Raw genomic sequence first — 19,042 nt, 5'->3', positions numbered from 1 at the left:
AAGTCTTGGTTTACAATACAGTTTACCTGCATGTAGTGACAACAATCATAAATGTAGTTTCTATGGCTGTAGATAAATTTGTTTTTAGTTTAGACTTTTTTCCATTATTTATTCAAAATAACTTTAATATATAAATATACTAACTACTGTCAACTTCCGATGTCTAAAAATCACTTGCCAAAACAAAGATTCCAGACACAATTGAAAACTTTATATCGCAACAACAAAAAGCCATGTCCAGACATTTGTAATGCTTATGACTGTGTACATCGGTGTGCTTATTCATACATATGAAATACTATACATTCATTTTGATTATTGCTGTATCAAAGTGTGTCAAAACTTTTTATATTTGTAACCTGTTGCTTATTTTGTTATACAACGTAGGTTACAAATGGATGAAAGTTTTAATGGCTTCAAATTTTGATCCAGTCCCAGTGACTTTGAGCCACTGATGGTCAACTGTAAATGTTATAAATGCACTTTAACTGTTATCTACTTAGCAAAATTGATAATGCTTATTTAAACATGTCGTCTTACTTGAAATCATTTCAAACTCACTTACCGATGTATTTTTCGTATAAAATAAGGCACAAAGAAGTTTGGAACTGTTTCTTTTTAAGGTTAGAACATGTTTCTTACAAACTGAACATTAAAGATAAAGTCAAGAACATTATTTAAACAATTAAACGCCAAATACATATGAACAGTAGTTGATAAATGATGAATTATTTAAATAATAATGGGAGATTTTATTTAAGACATTTTTAAAATAGTGCTCTAAAAAAATGAGTGGTGACCACTAGGCTACTCACAGTTGCTCTCCATGTCAAACAGGCCTGCCAGCTTTTCAATTTCTGAGGTGGAGTTGTTTTGATTGGCAACCTGCTTTGTGTGCACAAGGGCCCTGGCAAATACAATCAGGTAGGATTTTATTTCCTACTTTATACACTACTAATGGACCTAACGTCAGTGCACAAAAGTAGTATATATTGTAATATTTTAGTGAATTATGTAATGGATTAGTTGTCAGTCAGGTGACCATAAGGTCTGGGATTGGATCTACACCCAGGGGGCAGTCTCAAGATCTTTTCAAATACAAGGTATTAAATTTAGGCAATAAATTCTGATGTAAACTTAACTTTAGTTTGTAAAAGTTTCATAAAATAAACATGTATACAGACAAACTAAGGTAAAAAAATCTGGGCTACATATAATTTGTATCCATATACCGGTATATTTACTTTTATTCAGTCAGAATATTAAAGATCTCACTGACAAATATATATGTTAAATTTGTCCAATAAAGGAATTCAAACTTCTTTGCACCAGCCATATTTGTGTATACAAATTAATGCTCATACATAGTAGATGTAGTTTCATCTTCTTACCCAATTAAGAGTAGAACAAACATCATGACAAAGAAGGCTACAGAGTACTTCAGGGCACCACAGAATCTCTGAAAAGTAAAAAAACATACACTGTACACTGTATCCCACTGACATACACTGTACACTGTCCCCACTGACATACACTGTACACTGTACCCCACTGACAAACACTGTACACTGTCCCCACTGACATTCACTGTACACTGTACCCCACTGACATACACTGTACCACACTGCCATACAGTGTACACTGTATCCCACTGACATACAATGTACACTGAACCCCACTGACATAAAATGTACACTTTACTCCACTGACATACCAGTGCTCCAGCTAGGATTTGAAAAGGGCAGGGGGGCTTTTTTGTCAAAAGGGCACTTTTGATGCGCAGTATTTTTTTAAAAGGGCACTTTCGACGCGCAGTATTTTGTGAAAAGGGCACGTTCGAGCGCGCGGGTGTTTCTGGAATGCTTTCTATTGCATGTTAATTTATATGTTATAAATAATTGTATTATTCCCATTATTATTAAAACATTCAAATATAATGTCTACAATAAGGATTAAACTAATTACAATGTAATAAGAGATTTATGAATTATCATATGTAAAAAAAAAAAAAAAAATTTTTTTTTTTTTTTTTTTTAAGGGGGGGGGGCAGGGCGGAGGTTCGGGGGGGCAGGGCGGAGGTTCGGGAGGGCAGGGCGCGGCGCCCTTCGATTTAGGCCTAGCTGGAGCACTGCATACAATGTACACTGAACCCCACTGACAAACAATGAACACTGAACCCCACTGACATACAATGTACACTGTACCCCACTGACATACACTGAACACCACTGACACACACTCAACCCCACTGACATACAATGTACACTGAACCCCACTGATATACAATGTACACTGTACCCCAATGACATAAACTGTACCCCACTGGCATACAATGTACACTGTACCCCACTGACATACAATGTACACTGAACCCCACTGACATACAATATACACTGTACTCCACTGACATACAGTGCAAACTGAACCCCACTGACATACACTGTACACTGAACCTCACTGACATACAATGTACACTGTGCCCCACTGACATACAATGTACACTGTACCCCACTGAACTACAATGTACACTGTACCCCACTGACATACAATGTACACTGTACCCTACTGACATACCATGTACACTGTACCCTACTGACATACACTGTAAACTACTGACATACACTGTAAACTACTGACAAACACTGTACACTACTGACATACACTGTACACTGAACCCCACTGACATACAATGTACACCGAACCCCACTGACATACAATGTACACTATGCCCCACTGATATACAATGAACACTGTACCCAACTGACACACACTGTACATTGTGCCCCACTGGCATACACTGTACACTACTGACATACACTGTACACTGAACCCCACTGACATACACTGTACACTGTACCCCACTGACATACACTGTACATTGTGTTCCACTGACATACAATGTACACTGTACCCCACAGACATACACTGAACCCCACTGACATACACTGTACACTAAACCCCACTGACATACAATGTACACTTTACCCCACTGACATACAATGTACACTACTGACATACAATGTACACTGAATCCCACTGACATACAATGTACACTGAACCCCACTGACAAACAATGTACACTGAACCCGACTGACATACAATGTACACTGTACCCCACTGACATACACTGTACAGTGTACCCTACTGACATACAATGTACACTACTGACAAACACTGTGCACTGTACACTACTGACATACACTGTACACTACTGACATACACTGTCCAATGAATCCTATTGACATACACTGTACCCCACTGACATACACTGTACCCTACTGACAAACAATGTACACTGTACCCTATTGACATACACTGTACACTGTAACATACTGACACACACTGTACACTGAACCCTACTGACATACACTGAACCCCACTGACATACAATGTACACTGTACCCCACTGACATACAATGTACACTGTACCCCACTGGCATACACTGTACACTGTAACCTCCTGACATACACTGTACACTACTGACAAACACTGTACACTGCTTACATACACTGTACACTTATAACATACACTGTACACTACTGACATACACTGTACACTGTACCCCACTGTACACTACTGACATACACTGTACCCCACTGACATACACTGTACACTGAAAACTACTGACATACAATGTACCCCACTGACATACACTGTACCCTACTGACATGCACTGTACCCCACTGACATACAATGTACCCTACTGACATACACTGTACACTGAACACTACTGACATACACAGTAAACTACTGACATACAATGTACACTGAACCCCACTGACATACAATATACACTGTACTCCACTGACATACACTGTAAACTGAACCCCACTGACATACAATGTACACTGAACCTCACTGACATACAATGTACACTGTGCCCCACTGACATACAATGTACACTGTACCCCACTGAACTACAATGTACACTGTACCCCACTGACATACAATGTACACTGTACCCTACTGACATACCATGTACACTGTACACTGTACCCTACTGACATACACTGTACACTACTGACAAACACTGTACACTACTGACATACACTGTACACTGAACCCCACTGACATACAATGTACACTGAACCCCACTGACATACAATATACATTGTGCCCCACTGATATACAATGTACACTGTACCCAACTGACACACACTGTACATTGTGCCCCACTGACATACACTGTACACATCTGACATACACTGTACACTGAACCCCACTGACATACACTGTACACTGTACCCCACTGACATACACTGTACATTGTGTTCCACTGACATACAATGTACACTGTACCCCACAAACATACACTGAACCCCACTGACATACACTTTACACTGAACCCCACTGACATACACAGTAAACTACTGACATACAATGTACACTGAACCCCACTGACATACAATATACACTGTACTCCACTGACATACACTGTAAACTGAACCCCACTGACATACACTGTACACTGAACACTACTGACATACACAGTAAACTACTGACATACAATGTACACTGAACCCCACTGACATACAATATACACTGTACTCCACTGACATACACTGTAAACTGAACCCCACTGACATACAATGTACACTGAACCTCACTGACATACAATGTACACTGTACCCCACTGACATACAATGTACACTGTACCCCACTGACATACAATGTACACTGTACCCCACTGAACTACAATGTACACTGTACCCCACTGACTTACAATGTACACTGTACCCTACTGACATACCATGTACACTGTACACTGTACCCTACTGACATACACTGTACACTACTGACAAACACTGTACACTACTGACATACACTGTACACTGAACCCCACTGACATACAATGTACACTGAACCCCACTGACATACAATATACATTGTGCCCCACTGATATACAATGTACACTGTACCCAACTGACACACACTGTACATTGTGCCCCACTGACATACACTGTACACATCTGACATACACTGTACACTGAACCCCACTGACATACACTGTACACTGTACCCCACTGACATACACTGTACATTGTGTTCCACTGACATACAATGTACACTGTACCCCACAAACATACACTGAACCCCACTGACATACACTTTACACTGAACCCCACTGACATACAATGTACACTTTACCCAACTGACATACACTGTACACTACTGACATACAATGTACACTGAATCCCACTGACATACAATGTACACTGAACCCCACTGACAAACAATGTACACTGAACCCGACTGACATACAATGTACACTGTACTCCACTGACATACACTGTACAGTGTACCCTACTGACATACACTGTACACTACTGACATACACTGTACACTACTGACATACACTGTCCAATGAATCCTATTGACATACACTGTACCCCACTGACATACACTGTACCATACTGAAAAACAATGTACACTGTACCATATTGACATACACTGTACACTGTAACATACTGACACACACTGTACACTGAACCCTACTGACATACACTGAACCCCACTGACATACAATGTACACTGTACCCCACTGACATACACTGTACATTGTGTTCCACTGACATACAATGTACACTGTACCCCACAGACATACACTGAACCCCACTGACATACACTGTACACTGAACCCCACTGACATACAATGTACACTTTACCCCACTGACATACACTGTACACTACTGACATACAATGTACACTGAATCCCACTGACATACAATGTACACTGAACCCCACTGACAAACAATGTACACTGAACCCGACTGACATACAATGTACACTGTACTCCACTGACATACACTGTACAGTGTACCCTACTGACATACACTGTACACTACTGACATACACTGTACACTACTGACATACACTGTCCAATGAATCCTATTGACATACACTGTACCCCACTGACATACACTGTACCATACTGAAAAACAATGTACACTGTACCCTATTGACATACACTGTACACTGTAACATACTGACACACACTGTACACTGAACCCTACTGACATACACTGAACCCCACTGACATACAATGTACACTGTACCCCACTGACATACAATGTACACTGTACCCCACTGACATACACTGTACACTACTGACAAACACTGTACACTGCTGACATACACTGTACACTTATGACATACACTGTACACTACTGACATACACTGTAAACTGTACCCCACTGTACACTGAACACTACTGACATACACTGTACCCCACTGACATACACTGTACACTGAAAACTACTGACATACAATGTACCCAACTGACATACACTGTACACTGTAACCTTCTGACATACACTGTACCCCACTGACATAAAATGTACCCTACTGCCATACACTGTACACTGAACACTACTGACATACACAGTACACTACTGACATACACTGTACACTGAACCCGCCTGATATACACTGTACACTACTGACATAATATGTACCCTACTGACATACACTGTTCACTGAACCCCACTGACATACACTGTACCCCACTGACATACACTGTACACTGAACCCCACTGACATACACTGTACCCTACTGACATACACTGTACCCCACTGACATACAATGTACACTGAACCCCAATGACATACATTGTACACTGTACCCTACTGACATACACTGTACACTGTACCCTACTGACATACAATGTACACTGTACCCTACTGACATACACTGTACACTGAACCCCACTGACATACACTGTACACTGTACCCCACTGACATACACTGTACACTGTACCCCACTGACATACACTGTACACTGAACCCAATTGCCATACACTGTACACTGAACCCCACTGACATACACAGTACTCCACTGACTAACACTGTACCCTACGAACATACACTGTACACTGAACTCCACTGACATACACTGTACCCTACTGACATACACTGTCCACTGAACCCCACTGAACCTCACTGACATACACTGTACCCGACTGACATACACTGTACCCTACTGACATACACTGTACACTTAACCCCACTGGCATAAACTGCACACTGTACAATACTGTCATACACTGTACAGTGAACCCCACTGACATACACTGTACCCTACTGACATACACTGTACACTGAACCCCTCTGACATACACTGTACCCCACTGACATACACTGTACACTGAACCCCACTTACATACACTGTACACTACTGGATTACACTGTACCCCACAGACATACAATGTACACTGAACCCCACTGATATACACTGTACACTACTGGCATACACTGTTCCCCACTGAAATACACTGTACACTGAACCCCACAGACATATACTGTAAACTGAACCCCACTGACATACACTGTACCCCACTGACATACACTGTGCACTGTACCCTACTGACATACACTGAACCCCACTGACATACACTGTACCCTACTACAATACACTGTACACTGAACCCCACTGACATGCACTGTACACTGAACCCCACTGACATACACTGTACACTGTACCCCACTGACATACACTGTACACTGAACCCCACTGACATACACTGTACCCTTCTGACATACACTGTACCCCACTGACATACAATGTACACTGTACCCTACTGAAATACACTGTACCCCACTGACATACACTGTACACTGAACCCCACTAACATTCACTGTACACCACTGACATACACTGTACCCCACTGACATACAATGAACCCCACTGACATACAATGTACACTGTACCCAACTGACATACACTGTTCACTGTACCCACTGACATACAAAGTGCACTGTACCCCACTGACATACACTGTACCCCACTTATATACACTGTACACTTCTGACATACAATGTACACTGTACCCCACTGACATACACTGTAACCCACTGACATACACTGTACCCCATTGACATACAATGTACACTGTACCCTACTCACATACACTGTACCCTACTCACATACACTGTACCCTACTCACATACACTGTACCCCACTGGCATACACTGTACCCTACTGGCATACACTGTGCACTGTACCCTACTGACATACACTGTACCCCACTGACATACACTGTACACTGAACCCCACTGACATACAATGTACACTGTACTCCACTGACATACACTGTACCCACTGACATACACTGTACACTGAACCCCACTGACATACAATGTACACTTTACCCTACTGACAAACACTGTACCCCACTGACATACACTGTACCCCACTGACATACACTGTACAGTGTACCCTACTGACATACATTGTACACTGTACCCTACTGACATACACTGTACCCCACTGACATACACTGTACACTGTACCCTACTGACATACACTGTACCCCACTGACATACACTGTACACTGTACCCTACTGACATGCACTGTACACTGAACCCCACTGACATACACTGTACACTTTACTCTGCTGACATACACTGTACCCTACTGACATACACTGTACACTGTACCCTACTGACATTCACTGTACCCCACTGACATACACTGTACACTGAACCCCACTGACATACAATGTACACAGTACTCCACTGACATACAATGTACACTGAACCCCACTGACATACACTGAACACTACTGACATACACTGTACAATGAACCCCACTGACATACAATGTACACTGTACCCCACTGACATACACTTTACACTGTACTCCACTGACATACACACTAAACTGTACCCCACTGACATACAATGTACACTGAACCCCTATGACATACACTGTACACTGTACCCCACTGACATGCACTGTACACTGAACCCCACTGACATACACTGTACCCCACTGACATACACTGTACCCTACTGACATACACTGTACACTGAACCCCACTGACATACACTGTACACTGTACCCCACTGACATACACTGTACCCCACTGACATACACTGTACCCCACTGACATACAATGTACCCCACTGACATACAATGTACCCCACTTACATACAATGTACCCCACTGACATACAATGTACCCCACTGACATACAATGTACCCCAATGACATACAATGTACCCCACTGACATACACTGTACCCTACTAACATACACTGTACCCTACTGACATACAATGTACCCCACTGACATACACTGTACCCTACTGACATACAGTATACCCCATTGACATACACTGTACCCCACTGACAAACACTGTACCCCACTGACATACAATGTACACTGAACCCCACTGACATACACTGTACCCCACTGACATACACTGTACCCTACTGACATACACTGTTCACTGAACCCCACTGACATACACTGTACACTGTACTCTACTGACATACACTGTAACCTACTGACATAAACTGTACACTGAACCCCACTGACATATACTGTACACTGTACCCTACTGACATACACTGTACACTGGACCCCACTGATATACACTGTACACTGAACCCCACTGACATACACTGTACACTGTACCCCACTGACATACACTGTACACTGTACCCCACTGACATACACTGTACCCCACTGACATACACTGTACCCTACTGACATACACTGTACACTGTACCCTACTGACATACACTGTACACTGAACCCCACTGACATACACTGTACACTGTACCCCACTGACACACACTGTACCCCACTGACATACACTGTACACTGAACCCCACTGACATACATTGCACACTGTACCCCACTGGCATACACTGTACATTGTGCCCCACTTACATACACTAACATGAGCCTTGTTCTGAAAAAATTAGGCTCAATGCATGTGCATAAAGTGTTGGTCTTGATTTGCCTGTGCAGTCCCCACAGGTTTACCATGGACAACACTTTCCGACTTAACAGGATTTTGGTTTTTAAGAGAATTCCAATATAGCAAAATTCCATAAATGCGACAGTGTCGTCCCAGATTAGATTATTTGATTTTCCTTAAAAAAATGTGTTAACACAGTATTTCTGTTATTTGTTTTGACTTTTGAAATTGTATATATGTAATTTATATTACTTCTCATAAGATAAAGGTTGAAATAATTATAATGCACAAAGAGGGTCAGCTCCCACTTCGGGTTTTTAAAAAGTAAATAAATCTATTTGAATTGAAGCTGAGAATCAGATATTTAGGAATTAAACTGCAAGGCCAACAGACATTGTTCTCCCTTAGCAACATGCAAAAATGCAAAGAATTGTACGGTTGCTAATCAACAATAACAAGACTATTGCCAAGCAATATATGTCCCCTACCGGCTCCACCATTGTCAGAAATTTTATTTTATTTTATATATTTGTTGCCATAGCAACCATAATTTTTGAAGTAGGAACAAAATGAAATGACGTGCATAATGTCCATATTGCCATCTATTCTTGTTTCAAGTTTCATGAAAAAATATGAAGAACTTTATAAGTTATCGCAGGATCCAGAAAAGTGTGACAGACTGACAGAAAGACAGACAGACAGACAAGAGCGCAAACCAGAAACCAGTAGGGGACAAAAATGCAAGAAATTTTAATTCTAACATGTTCACTCATTATGCAACATTAATGCAACTGAAATTAGGACTATCGTTTACAATGCTGTCCTTAGGGTTGAACTTCTTTCCTTAATGTTTACTAGTAAATAAATTATGATTTTGAACTTTGTCTACATAAAGATAAGTATCATTTGAGTCTTATTCTTTGAAAATAGGGCTTAATGCATGTGCCTGTGTGTCGCCCCAGATTAGCCTGTGCAGTCAGCACAGGCTTATCAGGGACAACATTTTTTCTTGTATGGATTTTTTGTTTCATGAAAGTGTCTATTCTAAACAAAAATCCAGTTTAGGCCAAAGGTGTAATCCCTGAGTAGCCTGTGCAGTTTGCACAGGCTAATCTGGGATGACACTTAACGCATGTGCATTAAGCCCTGTTTTCCAAGAATGAGGCTAATAAGATAACACTGGTTTAGTTACAGTTTTGCATGTGGCTTCCTCCTCCCTCTCCTCATAGTAAAAGTACATGAAGGGCAGCAGCATGAACAGGCAGAATGTGATGAGACCGTACATGGCTGAAATGAGAACATACACAGCCAAACTCACACCAATGCTAATGTTAAGGAAAAGTAACCACTTAAATCGCGACAATTAATTTAGCCACATTTCAACTATCAATCAAATCTTTTCCGTTGCTCAAATTGTAATATCAGTTATTTAGATGCAGTTCAAATATATTACATTGTTAATTGTTTTTATGGACAATGCAATCAGTGCTATGTTGCAAAATGACAACCAAATTCAATTTTATTAAATAGCAATGCTGTTTTGTTGATTACTCATAAGTTTAATTTGATGCAGACACATAAAACAACAGAGCCTTTGAAACTTACTGTAATATCCAACCAACACCGACTGCTCCAGAGACTGTCTGGTGTCATTGTTCTGTGCCCAGTCCTGATTGAAACAATGCATATAGATAGCTGAGACCATGAGTCATCATTGTACATAACTATTTTAAACACAATTGCTAAACATTTAAGGCAATCAAAACACAGTCAAACAATCAAATTTTATATGTATTCACCAATCAAAACTTGATACAAAGCTTTGACTAATCTTGTTTGAGTCAGTTAAGTGTACAGTGAAAACACTTATAAAGTAAGAGTTCATTTTGTAAAGTATGTATTCATTTATTTTTACTATTTAATTGAAAACATTCATCTAAAGTTCATAAAGGCTAGCAGTATATTACTTGGTAAGTTTTTGTTTTTAAGTGATAAAAAAGGCAAAATATATTTAATATGATAACATCACTCATTTATTTCAAATACAAACGTACATTTAACAATTCTTTTACTTTATAAACTGCTTACTTTAAATGTTCCATTTGATGTCTTCATGAAGGACACCAAAAATACGTCCACAGGGATCAAGGCCATTGTCATCAGGGCCACACTCATGGATATTACTGCACTGATAACACTGGACCATTCTCTGTCCTTGCGACTTGTGTAGTACAACACATAAACACCCGAAAACACCAGGATCAACTATAATGAGTAAAAATATGTCTTTGACACATCAAAAAACATTTATAACCTCCCTTTTACATGAGTTCCCTTCAATTTTAGTAAATTGTAACAAATACGAAGGATTATACTTACACGAATAGTGCTCCAGCAAGGATTTAAAAATGGTAGGATGAACATTCTTAAAAAGGGAACTTGTATGGGTGCTTTTAATTCTGCAAGGTGTAATAAACCAAATATGTATTACTAAATCATGTATATGTATATCTATGACTAAATCATATAAAACTGAAATGTTGTCTGCTTCAGTGTTTAGTATAGATTTTTTATCAGCTGGTATCAGAGTCTAATTACATTATAGTTTTAGTTTGAGGTTTATGGATTGCTGTAACAAGGATTTTGATTTCAATGCACAACGTGAGCCTGCTGTTGTCACTCGATATCAAAATTTAACTTATGTCTTTGATAAAAGAAGAAGAGATGTGTTTGTCAGAAACACAATGCCCCCTAATGCGCCAAATATCAAGTTGCTATCTTCAATATTACAAAAGTTATTGCAAAAGTTTAACCAAGGTTAAAGTTTGTGACAGACAGACAGACAGACGGACACAGAAAGACACAGACAGACAGACAGGCCAAAAACAATACATGTATACCCCCGATCATTCGCTCCGGGGCATTAAAAAGTATGGCAGTATAAAGGGAAAAAAGGGATTACATTCTGCTAAATACTTTTCATAAGCTGGAGCCCTGAGAAGAGCACAATTATAGAAATATGGGATTTGGAGATCTCGTACGACAAAAATACAGTAAAACATCATTACATAATATATCATTATCACTGTTTGCATAAATTGTTTATTAGAATTCAACATTTTAACAGTTCACTGAATAGCCACTGATTGGAATTTTTGAATTGTAAAGGATAGAATGGTCCTAAGAGTATACACCACCAATATAAACACATCAACAAATAGCACATTTAATTATGAGTATGTGCATCAAATGCAACAAATGAATTAATGATGAAATGGCAATAACCAAAGTCCAATAGTAACAAACAGTCAAAGATAAATTTATTAAGTGTTAATATTTCCATACTTAAATGCTGCAAAATTTAAATATTTCACCCAATTTAGTATTTATCAAAATATTTGTGATGATATTATGAAAGACACCCTGACATTTATAAAAGAAATATTTGTACCATGTATGGTAATAGGCGGGCAATATACATTATATTTTATGGTGTTGCCCCCCCCCCCCAAAAAAAAAACAACAACAACAAACTCATCAATATTTAGAATTATTAATTAGCAGAATGACTTATTGTGGTGTGTTTTCTTAGTCCTTTATGTTTCTGTCCGAAAATAGTTTTGTCAGAGTATAATCTGTAAAATCACATACAAAGCCAGTTCTAAGCTCACAGATTTTACAGAGGAACCAAAAACACTAATAACATGCAGAAAAACGCATGCTGATCCGTAGTAAGGTCAACTGCAGAATATACTTCAATCATGTCTGACCCTATCTTCACAAAGATATCAAGAAGCAAAATATATATCAACATCTGACTGCCAGATGCATATCAGGAGACTACACATCCTGAAAACAGTGCTACTCAAGAAAGAAGAAATATGGCTCTGCTGACATTCTTCTACATTCTTCTCTGCAAGGTTATGAAATAAGATTTTGTACAATTTTTACATTCTTTTTAATTTTTAGTGAAACAATAGGGGTGGTAAAACTGTTTTATCGATAAAAACTTGCTTGGATAAATTAAATATACCATTTTGGAAATTAAGTTTCTTTTGTAAATAAGTTTGTTCTTAACACTGGTTCTTCACTTACCGTATATATTTTTCCATATGTTATTAAAGGAGTTTACAATTCGTTATAATTTGGACTGATTAACCATTTTGCATTAAGAATATGAGAGTAATAGACTTGATAAAGCATATAACGGCTTAGTTGGCTAAAATACAACATGGGCCAGTTAAATTAGTTAAGGTCTAATACAATTAAAAAATTACAGGACATCATGTCAGTTGGAACTTTTGTTTTATTTGCATGGGATGACTGTATACTCAAACCTGGTTAACCCCGGGGTCAGGTTAACTCGCTGTATTTCATAAGTGCCCGCTAGATTTTGTTTATAAACAAACCTGCGTAACCTACTTGGCAAATATGACAAAAAACTTCTTTCGCTGCCACGATGTCTAGAGCCGTGGAATATTAACACTGTTCAAAATTTCAAAATGAAAATGACAGCAAAAATAGTGTGTTGAAATATCGGCATGTTTTTTTTAAGTTGCATGCAAAGGATAATACCTGGATACCTGGATGGTAGGGCCATAATTTTAGCTTTGAAGCTATCTTGGCCCGTCTTGTAAAGGTCTTCTTGTAAATTTTCTAACAAATTAGTATTTTACTAATTAATTTCATTGTGCGCATAACATGATGGTACAAATTTTTTGACGTTCCAATTTTCCTTGTTCAGTCGGGTTTTAAAAAGGTTCACATTATTTGCAGAAATAGTTTCTTCACTCAGACTGTTCCAAAAAGAAATAGCTCTTATTGAGAATGAATTTAATTTGATGTTCTTCTTGCACTTAGGTGTTTGGAGTTTCAAGGAATGTCCACGCAGATCATTTTGTGAAAGAGAGAAAAGTTTATCCCATTTCAGACTGTCAATATTGTGCATGGATTTAAACAATTGGATCATATCAGCTCTGTCACGTCTATACTCCAAGGTGACAAGACCAAGTTCCTTCAATCTCTTAGTGTAAGGAAGGTGATACAAGTTTGGCACAAGTTTGGTAGCTCTGCGCTGAATATCTTCAATTTTCTTAATATGTTTTTTTAAATGTGGAGACCATACACTTGATCCATATTCCAATGTGGGTCGCACAAGCGATTTATATAAATAATTAAACATGTCCTTGTCAAGATATTCAAATGTTCGGTGTATCAATCCCAGAATTCTTTGTGCTTTACATGTGATGTTAGAAATGTGTTGATCAAAATTGAGCTTGTTATCAAAAGTTATTCCCAGATCTTTTTCATTTGACACAGATTCTACATATACAAAATTTCCATCCTTCACTCTCATAGAGTATCTGAACACTTCTTCATTACTTCCTATGTGCATGACCTTACATTTATCGGCATTAAAGGACAATTTCCACTTTTACTCCAATCACAAAGTTTGTGAAGATCAGTTTGAAGCTTTTCACACTCCTCAATGTTGGGAACTTGTGAATATAATTTAGTATCATCAGCAAAGATTTTCACTATTCCAGTGACAACATCGGGCAAGTCATTGATAAAGCAGAGAAATAAAATTGGTCCTAGTACGCTTCCTTGGGGTACTCCGCTTACTACATTAGCCCATGATGAGACAGATGAACCAACCCATACGCACTGTGTCCTATTATGTTAAAAGTCTTTCACCCAGTTGAAAAGTTGACCAACAATTCCCAATTTGTTAAGCTTAAACAGCAGCAAATCATGAGATACACGGTCAAACGCTTTGGCAAAATCAAGATAGATAATTTCTATTGGTACTCCAGAGTCTTGCATATTTGCCCATTCATCAAAAATTTCTAGAAGCTGAATTACACAAGAACGTCCTGACATGAAACCACATTGAGCATCTGCAAAAAGTTTATTGGAAATCATATGAACTGTTAATCTTTCCCTAATCAATTTTTCACAAAGTTTGCATACAACTGATGTTAAACTAACAGGTCTATAGTTCGATGGGTCTTTTTTGTTACCTTTTTTGAATATAGGCGACACAATGGCCTTTCTCCAATCATCTGGAATAACTCCTTCATTCAATGATTTATTGAAAAGCAATGTTAATGGTTTAACCAACTCATTTGAAGCTTCACTTAGTACCTTAGGATGAATACAGTCCGGTCCTGGTGACTTTTCTGGGATTATTAACTTCAACACTTTTAAAACTTCAATTTCACTAAAAATTATGTGATTTAATATTTCAATATCATCTGTGATCTCTACATGTTCATCTGTTTCAATCTCTGTTTCAACAAATACACTGCTAAAAAAAAGTGTTAAGTACATCAGCTTTATCTTCATTCGTTTCTGCCTCCGAATGATCAGGCTTGGTCAATGCAAAGTTTTTCTTTTGGAGTTCACATACCTCCAGAAGGACTTATTATTATTTTTAACTTCTGAAGCTACTTTCTTTTCGTAAGATTTTTTACTATGTTTTATTGCCTTTGCACACTCTTGTCTGCTGCTTGCATATTTCTGATAAGCTATAGGTGATCTGGAGTATTTATACTTTTTCCAATACTTATTTTTCTTCTGTATTGCTAATCTAGCATCTTTATCCAACCACAATGGTGTCTGTGCACAACGATCATTTTCAAATTTACGTGTTGACTTAAGTGGAATATGTTTAGATGTTACCTCTTCCATAGTAGTTTTAAATAATGTCCATGCACTGTTTGTATCGCTGTTAGTAAAAAATAATTCCCAGTCCACAGAAGAAAGATCAGCCCTTATACTTTCGTAGTCGCCTTTGAAATATTGACGCCTTTCTTGGTGTTCTGATTGATTATCTGTATATAAACACAGTTTGCAGAACACAACAGAATGATCACTTTTACCAATGGGCGCTGTAACAACAACTGAATTGTCCAGTACTATAGATTCATCGGTAGTGAATAAAAGGTCCAGACAGCTGGGATTATGACCCTCTCTAAAACGCGTACATTCCTTTACATGCTGATACATAAAACAATCCAACACTGTATCAAAGAATTGATGACCATCTGAGTTAATGACATAGTTACATTCTAGAGTTGTCCAATTAATGTCTTTAAAATTAAAATCTCCCATTATAACATGATGTGAATATTTTAATTTACAGACTTTGTTGATTAATTCAAACAGTCTTAAATTGTTGTCACAATTAGAGTTGGGACTCCTGTAAATCATTCCAATTAAAATATTGTCTTTCCCTTTTAGTTTCAAACCACACCAGACATGTTCAGCAAATTTATTTGAATCCAATGCAACAACACTTGAAGCTTTCAGTATTTTTCTTACTAATAACATTACACCTCTGCTTTCATCTGTTATTGGGCAAAACACATCATAGCCGGAAAATTTAATGTCATTTACACTCAGTTTCTCATGTGCAAATTTGGGAAAAATTTCACATATACCGAAAATATCTGGATTTTCAGTCGCTAGGAATACTTCCAACTCTGCAACCTTATTTGACAAACTGTCAATATTTGTAAAGCCAATTATTAATGAATTCACATATGAACTTTTCGTACCTACATTTACATTTGTTTTGTCTGTACTAATGCTAGAGTCAGATGTCTCAGTTACAAACGACAAAATACTATCTGTACTTTCAGTTAAAAATGATAAATCAGAAGGTAATGAAGAACAATTAACTTTAGAACTATGAAACTGTTTAACATTAACTGTGTTGAATAATAAATCCTCTAGTTGGCCTTCCCGTCCCCAGCAGCATCTGTGTGGGTAACTTTTGGTAGCTCAACTATTTTATCCCTTCTAATCCCCCAATTCTTATTCGGGTCATCCTTCCTCTTAATTGCCAATTCATTCCTTAATTCACGATTAGTTTCTCTTTGTTTGACAGTAAGGTCCCTTCCAATCCCAACTTTGCTGAATTGTTCATTGTTTTTCATACAAAATGCATTTCTGAGGATCGCACCTCTAATATCCCTATTTTCGATTCTCACTCTTAACGGTCTGACCCTCACTGATTTGTTGTCAAATTTTCCTAATCTTGTAATAGACGTTGCGTCAACATGCCCAATTGCACCTGGTAACCCTAATACTTCTTCAAGAATTAATTTTAAAGTATCCTTATCGGTGCTGATGTTCCCATTATCTTTTAAGTTAAAAAAGATCAGATTGTTCACCCTAGCACTTTCCTCATGTTTCTCATCCAAAATATCCTTAACTTTGCCTGAGATCACACTGTGTAGGTTTGCTTTCAAATCTGTTATGTTGCCATTACATTCCTGGACATTTTTAGAAAGATTTTTCATCTCGCTCTCAAGCTGGTCTTGCCTTTTATGTACCAAAGTTAGCATTTTGAATAAATTTTGGGATGCCACTTTACAGCTTATACAAAACCATTGAATACTGTCGTCAGACTTGATAAGAAAATCGTAATAACTTACGCTCACTCGCTGACATTTTATGTGAAACCAGTTATCGCACAAACTGCACACAAGGGCCTTATCATCAGATGATACCTCTTTGTTACATTCCTCACACATTTCTTCAGAATCAGACAAAGTCTGGCGCTTTTCCTTCCTTGCTTTTTTAAAATTGCTTTTGGCGGCCATGACGCTTTGAGTTGAACGCACATGGTCGTGTAATGTTTCAACAAAGTCACTCAATAAACACATTTCACTGTGCTTAATTACACCACCGAATCCTAAAGAAACACTTGCTAACACAATAAATGTTAATAAAAACCACTGAAACATCTATATTTCTATTAATGTCCGTAGTTATTCATGGCTTTCCTTAATTGGTAACAAACGACATCTGTTTAGTGATTCACATGAAATCTGTGTGAAGATTAGCAATTGTGTGTATGAAGGGGTGCATATAGGAGTAAATTTATATGGACTAGCTACAAAGGTGGATCTTGCCACCCAGTTTCTATGACCCAAATAATGGGAAAATGTCTCATCACACACACATTTTAAGTGTAACAAACACAATGTTGCACAAAACATCATTCACACGGTTTATATAAACTTTGAATTTTCAACAGACAGCTTAAAAGTTAAATGGAAACCTCGACTGCGTTTTTCCCGTGTCCTGGACTTTCGTTTCAACTAAGCTGTTTCCACAACAACAATAAACATACAATACTTACCACAATAACAATTACAAATGGAATCCATCCTGCCGCTAACACCGCGCTAGGAATACCCACAGACATGTTCACGAACTAACAGCTTTCATAATACGCACAAAAAAGAAATTCTAGTCATTTGACAGTTGATCACCCGAAGATTCCAGACGCTTTTAAACATTAAGCGTTTATGAAACTCTA

At 38.2% G+C, this 19,042-nt stretch overlaps 1 protein-coding gene across 1 annotated transcript in view; it reads right to left on the bottom strand.

Moving 5' to 3' along the window:
- Positions 1 to 19,032, bottom strand: part of LOC127877955 (probable lysosomal cobalamin transporter) — a 33,025-nt gene extending 13,993 nt beyond the window's left edge. Inside the window, exons 1-6 of the mRNA XM_052424282.1 lie at positions 18,863 to 19,032; positions 11,797 to 11,973; positions 11,314 to 11,377; positions 10,901 to 10,995; positions 1,392 to 1,459; positions 816 to 907 (exon numbers count right to left, since the gene is read on the bottom strand). Of these exons, the coding sequence (XP_052280242.1) occupies positions 816 to 907; positions 1,392 to 1,459; positions 10,901 to 10,995; positions 11,314 to 11,377; positions 11,797 to 11,973; positions 18,863 to 18,928 (562 nt within the window). The 5' untranslated portion in view covers positions 18,929 to 19,032. The remainder of the gene's footprint in view (positions 1 to 815; positions 908 to 1,391; positions 1,460 to 10,900; positions 10,996 to 11,313; positions 11,378 to 11,796; positions 11,974 to 18,862) is intronic.
- Between the last annotated feature and the right edge of the window lie 10 nt (positions 19,033 to 19,042).

The sequence above is a fragment of the Dreissena polymorpha genome, chromosome 4 (assembly GCF_020536995.1).
Source record: "Dreissena polymorpha isolate Duluth1 chromosome 4, UMN_Dpol_1.0, whole genome shotgun sequence".
NCBI lineage: Eukaryota > Metazoa > Mollusca > Bivalvia > Myida > Dreissenidae > Dreissena > Dreissena polymorpha.
Note: the sequence above shows the minus strand (reverse complement) of the source record. Positions and strands in the feature narration are given on the sequence as shown.